Source organism: Sitodiplosis mosellana, unplaced genomic scaffold, assembly GCF_009176505.1.
Source record: "Sitodiplosis mosellana isolate CC-2019 unplaced genomic scaffold, AAFC_SMos_1.0 Smas_scaffold_6185, whole genome shotgun sequence".
Taxonomy (NCBI): Eukaryota; Metazoa; Arthropoda; class Insecta; order Diptera; family Cecidomyiidae; genus Sitodiplosis; species Sitodiplosis mosellana.
In genome coordinates, this window is record NW_022601426.1 from 1 (window position 1) to 14,001 (window position 14,001).

At 34.4% G+C, this 14,001-nt stretch overlaps 1 protein-coding gene and 1 pseudogene across 1 annotated transcript; both read left to right on the top strand.

Moving 5' to 3' along the window:
- The first annotated feature begins 2,607 nt into the window (after positions 1 to 2,607).
- LOC129576417 (serine/threonine-protein phosphatase 6 regulatory ankyrin repeat subunit C-like) lies at positions 2,608 to 5,734 on the top strand. The gene is made up of 5 exons (XM_055461532.1): positions 2,608 to 4,353; positions 4,426 to 4,524; positions 4,594 to 4,692; positions 4,944 to 5,042; positions 5,117 to 5,734. The coding sequence occupies exons 1-5, from the start codon at positions 4,170 to 4,172 to the stop codon at positions 5,257 to 5,259; spliced, it is 624 nt and encodes a 207-aa protein (XP_055317507.1). The 5' UTR covers positions 2,608 to 4,169; the 3' UTR covers positions 5,260 to 5,734.
- A 7,436-nt stretch (positions 5,735 to 13,170) lies between these two features.
- LOC129576424 (protein GUCD1-like) lies at positions 13,171 to 14,001 on the top strand (annotated as a pseudogene).

Genomic DNA, 14,001 nt, shown 5'->3' on the forward strand with positions numbered 1-14,001 from the left:
TACTCTCCTCTCGATCTAGTCAATAGATATACTGAAATATTTGCATTTAAAAATAAAAATTTAAGAAAAAACTGACATTTCCCATATAAAATGCATTATGGGCACTCAGGCACCGATTTTACGAACAACGTTAGAAAATTCATTTTACGGTTTGAAGGTTAATGTTGCTTGGAATTTTTTTCACTTGTAAATTTTGGATCGAATCTTTTACATTTGATTCTTTTTGTGGACAATTTGTGATAATTTTTTCGAAACTCATTTCATTAATGAAAAAATGTCCATTTTAAAGTTTTTCAATTGAAAAAAATCTGGCTCATTACGGATCCTCCTTTAAAATTTACAAATCGCCAACAAAATCGACATCAAATCGAAATAAAATGTAACAAAACAATCAATAAAATTAACATTACGTCCAATGAAATTGCCAGATTGAGAAAATAATTTTGACAATATAGTTAATAGAATTGCCAAATTAGAAAATAAATCTGACAAAATGGGTATAAAATTGACATTTTTTGCAATAAATTTGACGTAAATTTATTACATTTCCGTACACAACGTGTCAAGGGAAAGTATAGGAATTGGTCCCGAAAACTTTTTTCGCAAAATTGGTTTAGATCATCATAAAAACTCATGAAACGCGTAGAAAACCACCTTTTGAGACACTTTTTCGTTCGTGTGCCGTCGTCGTTGTCGTCGTTGGTGTTTGTTAACACGATAACTCAAAAAATAATTGAGATAATCAAAATCTGGAAATGCCAAAAGTTTTGTATCCAAAAAACTTAGTTTAAGTTCGAAGATGAGCCATTTTCGATTTGATCCTGGGGTACCTACGGACAACGCAGCCCACGGTACGGAAAAGTTCGGGATTACCAATGTAATTCTTTTTATTTTTGTTACATTTAGTTCAGATTTTTTTGTCAAATTGAACGTAAACAAAAGCGACAAACAATCAAAAATTGACAAAGAAATAACCGAATTCATTAATTTATTCAGCACAAATTACACCGCGAATCACTGGCTGAATACTTAATCAAATAAAAAAACTTCTTTCGAAGTAATTCCTCGTGACGAAAGCGAACACAAAACAGCTGATATCAATTTTAAAAAATCATTACGGTGCGATTCTGAAATTAGTTGGAAGAATGCAAAAAAAGCCAATCTAAATCGCTCCGAAATGATTTTTTAAAATTGATACCAGCTGTTTTGTGTTCGCTTTCGTCACGAGGAATTACTTCGAAAGAAGTTTTTTTTTTTTGATATCAGTTGTTTTGTACCCGACAATTTTTTTCTCAACAAAACCAACTAACACTAAACAAACACAAAGTGGTGTGTATTAAGCCAAAGAAAATGAAACATGAAATGTTGTAGTTAAAAACCAGCATTGTCGCCTTTTTGAATAAAGCAAAATCAGCGCGTAGGTAGAAAAGCAGACTTATGAGCGTGTGGACTCGAGTTCAAGTCGCACACCGGAGGAAAAAAAATTTAAATTTTTTTTTCGTTAAAAAAAATTTGGTTTTTGGACAGACAGATGAAATTACATTTAGTTTTGATGGAATTACATATCGCTTTTATACTAAGAAACTGTCACATGTTTAGTTTTTTCATGATGAATTTTTTTGATTTTGATCTTTTCATGAAAAGTACTTTTTTGTGTTTTTAGTTGATTGCGTGGTATAAAAAGACTTGGTGAGGGGTTGGTATCTGAAGGAATTTTATTCATGAGCAAATGGTACTAAAACAAAGTAATGTGTCAAATCTCAACATTGCTAGAATCATTGTGTTAATTGTGAGGGGTACTCAAAATTCGCCAACTTTGATAACTTTCTTATTTTCACGTCCTCTGAACAAACTAATGATGCAGTTTGGTTTGTATTTCGGTCCTATAAAATCGTGCATTCAAAACCCCAATGAGTGCAGCCATCACCAAAATATTGTTGTACTGTGTAACCGATACATGGAAATGCGTAGGTAGCCGAGATATAAACGGACCAATATAGCCTAACTTAAACGTGTAAAAAATTAAAGGCTAACTGAAGCATTAACATTATAGTGACGGCGTCAATGACTGCAAAAGTCATCATTCAATTTATCTAGAGGTGATACATTGAAAAAAAGTTTGCGTCTAATCTAACAATTCCCTGTTAAGAGTTATGATTCCAAAATTTAAGTCGATATATTCGATCTTTTTTCTGATTCTTATTGTTTTTCTAATGCACTTTTGGCGAGTACGGGGCGTCCTTTTTTAGACAGCTTCGAGATCATTTGTCGCTTTTGTTTCCGTTCAGTTCGACATAAAAATCTGAATTAAATGTAACAAAAAAATCAATAAAATTAACATTACCTTCAATGAAATGGTCGAATTGAGAAAATTACTCTGACAAAATTAGCAATATATCTGACAAAATGGATAGGAAAATGACACTTTTTCAATAAATTTGACAATAGCAAGCACTAAATAAATAAATTTACGTCAAATTTATTGCAAAAAATGTCAATTTTATACCCATTTTGTCAGATTTATTTTCTCAATCTGGAAATTTCATTGGACGTAATGTTAATTTTATTGATTGTTTTGTTACATTTTATTTCGATTTGTTGTCGATTTTGAATTTTTTTGGTCAATTTTATTGCCGTTTTGTCCACCCATACCAGAAATCGGTTCCAAAGTTTGGACCAGTGCTAGCCACCCGGCGCCCGGGGTTTTTATCAATTTTTTTCGTTTTTTTTACCGGATTTCAAGAGCCCTACATGATGGTATAGTCGGCCAAAATAGGCCGGGACCAAAATTCGCATGTTTTTGTCAACACAAATGAGAGATCGGACAGAATTTTCACGTTTTTGCCCGAAAAAGACCGATTTTTCGACCAGATATGATACCCAGACCAGCATAAAAATTAATTTTACGTCGAAATAATAGAGACACCTCCACACCAGAACACATGGTTTAGTTCATTTTCCATGTGAAAATATCATTTGAAAGTAAACAGTGCCGAAATGTCTTCGAATGATCGAATTGTGCATACAAAATCGCTTATATGACACACTAAACTCACTTCCAACGACTTATGGCTGGTTCATATCCTCCAAATTTTCGACGAGCAAACGATTTAGAGTACCACTGATGCAATCTGATCAGCCTAGGGTATCGAAAAGTGCCTTTGTTTCGACCAATGTTTTCAACTCGCAATATTTCATAGTGAAAATTTCAATTTTGTAGCAAAATATGCTTTTTTTGATGTTTCTATCATAAAAATAATGAGGTTTACGAACAAAAGAACATTATTTTGTTATCATTTTGCTTTTAAGTGGGCATTTTTATGCGAAAACTCCTTTAAAATTCACATTTTGGTTCGAATACACCGAATATGTATTTGGTTGGATACATTGTGACTTTTCAAGTGAATTCCGTTTCAATTGCATTGGTTTGAATGTTATGTTACATGCGTGATCAATATTAAAATACAGCAATTTAAACTCAACCTACAGATTGTTATGTTTATTGAAAATTTTGGTTTTTCTACATCGCTAAATGAATACAAATGTTTGTTTTTATAATATTTTATGTTGAAAAAAACTGAGTTAAATTCAGATTTGAAATGATTCTTTAAGAAGTCATATTGTTTTGAAATGAATATGATTATTATTTTTTCAATATTGAAACGGTTTCAAAAACGTCGCTAGCGGAATAACGGCGAACATCGATAACACCTTCAGCAACTGGCTTGAATGAATGGTACGACTGAGTTCCAACCAACGTTTTGATGTTCTCGTAACGATTTCCATTTTCATGTTCCTGTAATGTCTCCTCGTAGTCTTCGTTTGAGCAGTACATGTAGACAACTTTCGATTCTTCGTTTTTTTTCAGGAACATGAAAATGGAAATACCCAATATAAGCAAAAATATTCCGGCTTTGTTGGGAAATGTGATGGTTCCCCCAACAATGGACCCAGTCCCGGGTCGATCTGGCGACCCCAAATACAGATTTTCCTTGATTACGTATGAAATGGTCGCATTTTTATTGGCGATTTGTAAATCTTCCACTTCAAAAATTATGTCCATCGGAAACTTTTACTCAAATGAAAAACAGTTGAAAACATTACAATCTCATCCATTGTTCCATTCCAATTTAATCACTCTGTTTTATTTCCACAGTTCCTGATCGTGGATGTGCGTGGAAACGGTAAGATTGAGGCTCCATTTTTTTATCAAGTTTCACTCACACAGCACACTGCGTCACTGTATGCAACATTTTCTTCCGATTCACTTCACTGATCTTCTATTTTTTCAACTTTTAGTAAACAAAAAAGACATAAATGGAGTAACAGCTCTGCATAGAGCTGCTGAGACTGGTAATTTCGAGTATTTATGTTTTTAAAAAATGCTTCGTTCAATCTACTTCATTGGTCTGCATTATTTTTCAGGTAAAACGCAGGAAGCTCGAAAACTCATCAACAATGGAGCCGAAGTTAATATTGAAAATAATTCGAATGAGACACCTCTTCATTTAGCTGCTTTCAATGGTAATGTTAAATATTTTCATTGAATAGAAGATTGATTTGATCTCTTTTTTCATCGATCTGTGTTCTCAGGTAAAAAGAGTGTTGCTGAACTTCTCATCCAAAGAGGAGCCATTGTTGATAAAATAAATGATTTCTATGCGACACCTCTTCATTCAGCTGCTTTCAGTGGTAATACTTCTCATAAGATCTCGTGACACCATTCCCGAGCACAGCAATCGTGTAATGTGTAAGCTATGTGTACGGCCACACCATAAATCTTGTACATATAGCTTACACATTACACGATTGCTGTGCTCCGGAATGGTGTCCACTGTCCATATACGTTTCAACACCTTAAAAATGCTTTCTACGAGATTTTATGAGTTTCACTAAATAAAAGATTGATTTGATCTTATTTATCGGTCAAAATTATTTTTCAGGTCATAAGGATGTCGCTGAACTTCTACTCAGGAAAGGAGCTAATTATGAAATGGGAAATTATCTTAATAATACACCCCTTCATTTAGCTGCTTTGAATGGTAATGTTGATTATTTGTTCTCACTAAATAGGAAAACAGTTTTATTTTTTTCATCGATCTGTGTTATTTTTCAGGTCGCAAGAATGTTGTCGAATTTCTCATTAGTAAGGGAGCCAATGTTAATAATGAAAATACTGCGAAAAACACACCTCTTCATTTAGCTGCTCAGAATGGTAATAGTTGGATACTTGTCTTTACTAAAAGAATATTGATTTGATCTTTTCCATCCATCTAAATTATTTTTTAGGTCATAGGAGAGTCGCTGAACTTCTCATCCGTAAAGGAGCAAATGTTAATGTTAAAAATAATTCGGATCAGACTCCTCTTCAAGTAGCTATTAACAATGGTAAAGCTGACTAAATAAGATATCGATTTGATCTTTTTCATTGATCTGTATTATTTTTAGGTCACAATGAGGTCGCCAAACTTTTTATCGGTAAAGGAAAGAAAATTAATATTGCAGAGCAATTGGAATAGATTCAATTGTCTACTAACAATGGTAATGTTGCTTATTTTTTTCACTAAATAAGAAATTAGTTTGATCTTTTTGATTGATGTGTATTTTTCAGGTGACGAATAGCTGAACCAATTTAGCTGAATAATCGGATGATTTCCTTCGATTGCAGTGTAGAAATAATTTCAAAACATTTTTTCGTCAATCTATGACCATACCAACCAATATTGTTGCTTTGTTCGACCATCGATTAATATTCTGTCAAAAAACAGCTCAATTTATTTGTATTTTTAATTGCTTACGATATACAGTCATGGAAATTTAATTAGGACCGGCATTGAAATTTCAGTTTTTCCCATTAATTCTGTTATTTTACAAAAAAATATTCATGAAATGATGTTTATGAGAATATTTGAAGTTTTTATAAATGGGCTAGACTATCAATTTCATTATTTTCGGTAATGGATATCATTTATTGATGAAATTGCCCAAAAACTGCGGGAAAAATAATTAAGACCTTCCATACAAAAAATGACAAAATTTTTCGAAAAATCGGAAAATTTATCATTTGTTTGACAAAATTCACTCCACCGATGGTCGTATTTAATTGAAATACATTTTTTCCACATTACCATTTAATAGATTTCAAATTTCTTAACAAATTCGAAAAGTTACAGACCAAGCTATGATTCTTCCACGATTTTTCATACAAAAAATGCTATAAAGTTTAGTTTGGTCTGTAACTTTTCGAATTTGTCACAACGTGTCAAGGGAAAGTATAGGAATTGGTCCCGAAAACTTTTTTCGCAAAATTAGCTTAGATCATCATAAAAACTCATGAAATGCGTAGAAAACCACTCTTTGAGACAATTTTCCGTTCGTGTGCCGTCGTCGTCGTCGTTGTCGTCGTCGTTGGTGTTTGTTAACACGATAACTCAAAAAATAATTGAGATAATCAAAATCTGGAAATGCCAAAAGTTTTGTATTTGAAAAACTTAGTTTAAGTTCGAAGATGAGCCATTTTCGATTTGATCCTGGGGTACTTGCCCTAAGAAAAACCTCAAAAAATTGACACTTTTGTATGGGAGGTACCTGTAAATCGACTCCGATTGGTTTCAAACTTTCTGGGATTTCATTCTTTGAGAGAAAAATAAGATTCTGAAAGTTTGAAACCAATAGAAGTCGGTTTACGGGTACCTCTCATACAAAATTTTCGAAGTTTTAGTTAGAGTGACCGATTTTTCACTTTATTTTTATTATTATATTTTCACTGCCTTTATTTCAAGAAAATTCACAAAAAATAACCAAAAGTACCTACGGACAACGCATGCCAACGGTACGGAAAAGGTCGGGATTACCAATGTAATTCTTTTTATTGTTTATAAAATTTTATACAAAATCACTATTTCATTTATAAACCCGATTTAGAAAAGAAAATCACAGTTATTTCGACCGTCGAGTTATTTTGCATGCAAAATGCCATAAGAGTGAAAAAATTGTCATCATCAAGTTTACATGAGACGACCAATTTCAAGTGTTGCAACTTTGTTTTAAAAAAAGCCGAATATTATTTGAAAAGAAACACTAGTACAAAATAATAAATGGCAACAGAGGTCCGGTGCTAGTACCACAAATGGTACATAGCAGCGCCATAAGTATGTATGTGTGTTGACAAAAGCTTGCTGCAAGCAAGAATGTCAAATCAACAGTGTTCATTCGTTCTCGAAAGTACTTGCGCCGTTTGTTCTCGAAAGTGCTTGCAAAATGGGTAAAAATAAAATAATAAAAAAAAACCAAGTGAAATAGTGAATCGTCGATGTAAGTAAAGAATCTACAAAGTCCGTTTGATTTTTTCGATTGGATAAAATGGAATTTATCAACAAAAAAACGTGTATGATATATGAAACAGTTTCAATCTCAAACTTCACAAACTTTTCTATTTCAGAATATAACAAATTGAAATTAATTTGGATTCTTCAATTTGGGTTTTTTCAATTCGCACATATATATTTTTGAAACAAAATGTGTGTGAAGCTTGTGAAGTTTGAGGTTATACATTTTTCATACATTCGATAAGTTCCATTAGATAATGATACTATAGTGAAATATTAAATATATATTTCAGTGATACGATCAATTACTCGCTTTCGCGGAAATCTCAGCGATGACGAGTTTTGTCGAAGCCAAATGGTCCACGTTCGGTTGTCGGTGAATCGACAAATGGACCGACAAATGTTGACCTGTGCTCGGCCAGTCGATCAAATTCGCCGACCAAATCGTCGAACCTTCTGTCCCTGCTGTATTGGTTCCTGATAATCCCATAATTATAGATCAGGTGCGCCGCCCACGTGCGCCGCCACGATAAAGAAGGACAAGTATGTCAATTCATCGCCCAAATCTCCAGGACTTTCTTCGTGGTCTCAATAATGGAATTGTACAAGTGGGACAAGCTCCACGGGTACGTAGGCTATCGTTTTTTTTTCCGAGGTCGCCGGGCTTCAATGGCTGCACAAGAAGGACCGCCAGCTGAAATGGCACATATTGCAATCAATGAGCTTGAGCAGCCAATGAACCAAGACGACCAAAGTGATCATGAACAGCAAACTGATCCTTTAGAAACGAATGATACCGAGGCTAATTACAATCAAAGTGATGACGGTGAAGTTGCTTCGAATGAACCACCAGCTGAAATGGTCCATATTGCAATCAAGCAAGCTGCTTCTAACCGAGCTAGATCCAGATGATACATTCGGTTATATGTCATCTAGTGATAGTGAGGAAAATGACGGTAGTGCCAACGCTTCACCTACTGCATCAGCAGATCCTTATTATGGGCTATTTGGTAACATGTCATTCAGTGATAGCTCCGAAGCTGAAGATGTTCAAAGTGGCTCTAACCAAGAAATGGAGCAGGAAAATGACGGTACTACCAATGCTTCACTCACTGCACCACAAGACCCTTACCTTGGCTACATGTCAACCAGTGATGACTCGGAATCGGATAAAGAGATGGAGGTTGAGAATATTCATCCGTTCAACGAAATAACAAACATTTCACCATATCGCTTCAAACCATTGCCAGCTCCGTTTGGTGGAAGAGGCCCTTGCCCTTCTGAAGAAATGAAGATACAAGGCCTGCTGCCGGTAATTCAAGAAGATTTGGATGACAGCAACAAAGAAAATTAGACAGAATGTCTCTTTCGAATTTTGATCAACATCAAAATCTTCCGCAATTCAATCTTCATAAAATACAGACTAGTAATCTAGTACTGCATCCAATGCCGATTCAATTCCAATTCAATGCAAATAAATTCAAATTAATGCTATTCACTTCTATACAATAAAAGTATCTCCATTGTGTGGTTGTGTTATGCGCAACGTACTAGACTCGAATGAAATAGAATATTGTGCAACATTGGATCGCAGTCAATAGCATTGAATTGGCATTGAATCGGCATTGAATGCAGTACTCGATTACTGCTTTCACCCTTGATGGTTTCCCATGAAGTTTTAACTGCAACCGCTTTTGAAAAATAAATGTCTGATTGTAATCCACTGAGTCTGTGTCTTTAATAAATTAAACAAATAAACACATTCGATTTGAATCGTTATGATATGAAAAAAACCCTATATACATTGCACATCGTTCGTCTCGAATAAGTGCTGGAAATAACATAGGATTGAAATGGAATCAAGAGACATAAACAAATGTTCTTTAAGTAATCAGAAAATGTAGCAATCTTTTGAGTTTTGTTATAAATAATTTGATACAAACACACTTAATCAAACAAAGCGAACAACATCCGACGATATCTCGCTCTCCGTTCTATTTAATTTACGGTACTCACATCTTTGTATACGAGAAGCGTTAGCCCGCGTTAGCCAGAGGTCTGAACGCACACATAGCCATACAAACCAATGAGCATAATAATATCTGAAATTTATGAACCAAATTGTTTTTGTTTTCCGAGAGAGAAAACAATCCGTTTATTCTACCGATACAGATCGATCTCGGAGTATCATATTTCAAGTTAATGAATATAAACATCAAAAGGGATTAACAAATGTTTTGGCTGAGTAATCAAAGTGTGGAATGGTGAGACCGGGTGATACCGATTTTTGGAACAACGGCTATACAGTTTGAAAGGTTTAATACACACTCAAAAACGCGAGACAGCAAGAGAATGGTTGCAATTGGTCTCAATCGAAAAATGTATTTAGTCTCTTCATTTCAACCATGGTGACAACACGTTCGCAGCGATTAGCTCGAGGGCAAGGGAAGTCCGGAAAGAAATCACAATCAAAACCATCCAAACACACAAAAAGATCACGTACGACGCGTCCAAATCGCTCAAATCGTTCTAGACCAACTGTGTTGAAAAAAAAGCCTGGAAAGAAATCGCAAGCAAAAACGGTTTTGAAGTGCACACACAAAGAAGATGGTAAAACATGTGACCAAAAATACACGAAGATTTCCAATTTGAATAATCATGTTCGCACGATCCACATTGTGAGGAAATGCAAGTTTCTCAACACTCGCACATGCGTCACATGGAAAATATTCATCAAATCACCATATTGAAGAATGAAGCGGTTGAAAACCAATTTTATATAAAGGGCAAGATTCGGATGACGGAAGAGGCAAAAGACGCACATATCAAAGCACCTATGCACACTATCACCAAACAACAACGTCCCGTGTGAAAAAGAAATGACTGACTGACTATGAACTTCAGTTGACTTTAGTTGATTGAATTTATATTTTTGTTCTAAGAAAATCACTTGGTCCCAAATGAAGCAACTTAGATTGACTTGTAACTTCAAATGATTTTAGTTAACTATGATAGACTTACACTACACTTTGTACTGAAATGTCAATCAAAGTAAGTCATTTGTGTCCCAAATTAGTTAACTGACTGCTCAGTTACTATTTTTTCACACGGGGTACGATCAACTTTTTAAAGGCGAAGCTAAACGAAAAAGGCATTTCCATTGATGAAATTAACAACGAATTAAAAGATTTGGAGGAAAATGAAACTGAAGAAGCTCATATGGAAGAAGGCGAGGAAGAAGAAGAAGAAGAAGAAGAAGAAGAAAGCGATTTAGATGACGGAGAAGAGAAAATTGACGATGAAAATCAAGAAGAGCCAGAAGCAACAGCAAATAAATATCTTGACATGGAGCTAAGTTCAGAGAGTGAAGACGAAAAAAAAAGATGTGCTGAAGTGAAAGGATGGCAAAATCAATATGACAATTGGTTGCAAAAATCACAAAAACAAATATCCGACGAAATGAGCGAGTTTTCTGTCCAGTCCCGCTCCAATGATCAAATCTAACCATTTTTAATTTGTAATGTGTTTTAAATAAAACAAATAAATAAAACGGCTAAAAGCCATAAAAACACTAGGGGGATTTCTCACGAAAAAAATGAATGAATTTTTATAAATTTTGAAAAATTTCTTCAATTCGGTCCGATCCCACCAATTTTTGTCAATTCGTCTAAATAAATGTACATTTACACTGAACTTTTGAATTATGCTTCAATGAAATTGTTCTGGAAGTGGGTTTTGGTGGATCTCAAGGATCGTTCAGAACTGCTCCCGGTTCTGGAAGTGGATCTTCAGGATGGGCCAGGGCAATGTCAAACCGATCTGGTCCATCCTGAGGATCCACCAAAACCCACTTCCAGAATCGGGAGCAGTTCTGAACGATCCTGAGGATCCTCCAAAACCGCTTCCAGAACACTTTTATTCAAGCAAAATCATCATTTCAGTACATTTTCATACAATTTCAAAAAAAAGAAGAAATAATAGACATTTTTGCACATTTGCTCAAACTTTTTGTGTGAGAAATCCCCCTAGTAAAAACATGACTTATAAAGAATTTAAAAAAATCAATTTTCATTTTCATATATAAATGGATTTTTTAAAACTTCACCAACTCCACACACGAGATTTAAATGATAGTTTGACGTAGAAATATTCTGATGCATATAAAATTCTAGAAGAATTTCTGTCACCCAAAAGCGTTTAGCATATACATACCCCGAAAATAGTTCATTGTGTTTTAGATTTTCACTTTCACAGGAAATAAATGCATTTTCTGTTTGGACTTCACATAATTCACATGCAGTCACATGCATGTATTATCTTTTCAGTGAAAAGTGTTAAGTTGATAGGGTCATATAGTTTCCCATAAAGTTAAAATTGATACTAAATCAATTAAAATTCTTCATAATTATAAGATGAACTTTTCCACACTGCCAAACATTCATTATGTTCATTTCTTACCATACTTTTTGAAACCACTTTACCTTTTACTTTATTTTCAATCTCTTTTATGTACATGAGTTCATAGGTGTAACGAATAAATAATAAGTAATAAAAGATTTTATTACTTATTCATTTTATGTGATTATTCATTTATTCGTTATTCGTTCTTACTCGCGAATAAGAACGAATAATTATTCATTTATTCATGCAAGAAACGAATAAGAAATGTAATAAAAATTGGATAATATATGAAATGAATAAGAAGTGAATAAGAAACGAATAAGAAAACGAATGAAAATTGAAAAACAAGTTGTAAGAAGTAATAACTATTACAACTTATTCACGAATAAATGAATAATTATTCGTTCTTATTCGCGAATAAGAATAAATGAATAAATATGACAAAAGTAATAAGTGAATAAAAAAACGAATAATTATTACAAAAATTAACACCTATGCATGAGTTAATTGATTCAATGAGCTTCTTTAAATTCAGTATAATTTTATCGTAGAAAGAGAAGGAATTTGCGCGTTTTCTCAGTTTCAGTGGATATGTAGCAGGGTCTCTTCCTAACAAACAGTCCCCGTCAAAAGTTTGGATACGACTATAAATTGCCTTATTTCAATGTCTATCTACTTTTCAAGACCTTTCCAGTGATATACATAATTTTTTGATTCGTTAGCCCGTTAAAAAACGCGATTTTGGCCGCCGTTCTTCAATGGCCAGAAATGGCCATAGGCCGGCCAAATGTTGTTTTCAAAAAGTTTCATTCGGTTAGAATTTCAATTGGCTTTCATATTAGAACCCTAATTTGGTTTGAATAAGACAAAAAGACATAGAAATAAAGCAATTTATAGTCGTATCCAACCTTTTGACGGGCACTGTATTGATCGTTGCGTATGCTGCTGCAAGCACACCACATAAATATACACATTTAGCACCAAAATGATGGCAAAAGGGTATTGTGTTGTTCCGAGATCCCATTGTTTCGACGAAAAAAGGCCAGTTTCGTTAATGAAAACTCCATTGGAGACCTATTTATAGTACTTCCGATATGTTTCAAGGAACTTCGAGCTAAAATGCCAATTTGATACAAAAGTCGTTTGAAAGTAGGTTCTGGTTTGCTACGGAACCACTAGTATTTTCAGAAAAAAACAAGAATTCGTATAATAAAACCTCTGAATTGTATCCATATCGCATATTTTCTAACCAAAGTTTCCATTTCGAGTGTAAAATATCGCGAGTTGAAAACATCATTCCAACCTATCAGATTTTTTGACCACTGGTGACACCAGGTAGAGTTGGTTGATACTAGAAATCGATTCCTCGTCAAAATTTGGATAGGTACAGAGTTGTTCCGGAACTAAAAATGGCAATTACTTCTAACAAGAACTGGAGAAACAGAAGACATGAGTAATGGGTTTTATTTCGGTCACGGATCTTGAGCTGTGAATACGTGTTGCGAGCAAAATGGCCCGAAGAAAGAGTCGATTGAAAGGTAAATGAGGGAAAACAAGAGACACTCAAAAATAATTTGAAATAAGAAAACTTGGAATTTTCGACAATATTTTTCTCATTCATAGCGTTGGTCAATGAAGCCGATTCCGACTTGCCGCCGCTTCATCGTCATTCAGTGGTGCATTATCAGCAGCGCACTGATTGGGATTGTGGTATTTCCTGTGTTATTATGATGCTGACACGGAGACAACGCCAGGAGCTCCTACGGAATCGAGTTTGTGAGGAAGAAGGCTTTGGCAATAGGTAAATAAAAAGGATGAATGTTATTAATTGAATTCAAGTGAAGGGAATTTTGCTCATTTTTTGGTTTCTTGCAGTACTCGGACGATTGATTTATGCTATTTATTGCGTCGATTTGACATTCGGCATATTTACACAACGATAATTGTGGGGGTCAATCCAACTTTTCGTAACCATGATTACTATGGTCCGATTCTCTGGAAAGACCACATACGAGTGAACAACAAATTCCATTCGGCCACTTGCGACGGCTTGAATATTCAAAAGAAAACGTTGGCAATCGAATTTTATTGAAGCATCTAGCGGAGAATGAACCGGTGATTGTACTTACCAATGGATATTTACTGCATTGTGACCTTTGCAAAACAAAAGAGTCGGAATGTTTAGAAGAATTTAGGTGGGGTTGACAGAGAGAAAATGATAATGAAAATGTCTATGGACTCTGAATTTTTTTCGGCAAAATTGTATAGTTAA

Excerpts from the sequence above, each read along its gene's own strand:
- LOC129576417 (XM_055461532.1), top strand. The coding sequence starts at position 4,170 with ATGTGCGTGGAAACGGTAAGATTGAGGCTCCATTTTTTTATCAAGTTT. Across the intron at positions 4,354-4,425 it reads GCATAGAGCTGCTGAGACTG|GTAAAACGCAGGAAGCTCGA; the intron begins GTAATTTCGAGT and ends ATTATTTTTCAG. Across the intron at positions 4,693-4,943 it reads TCATTCAGCTGCTTTCAGTG|GTCATAAGGATGTCGCTGAA; the intron begins GTAATACTTCTC and ends ATTATTTTTCAG.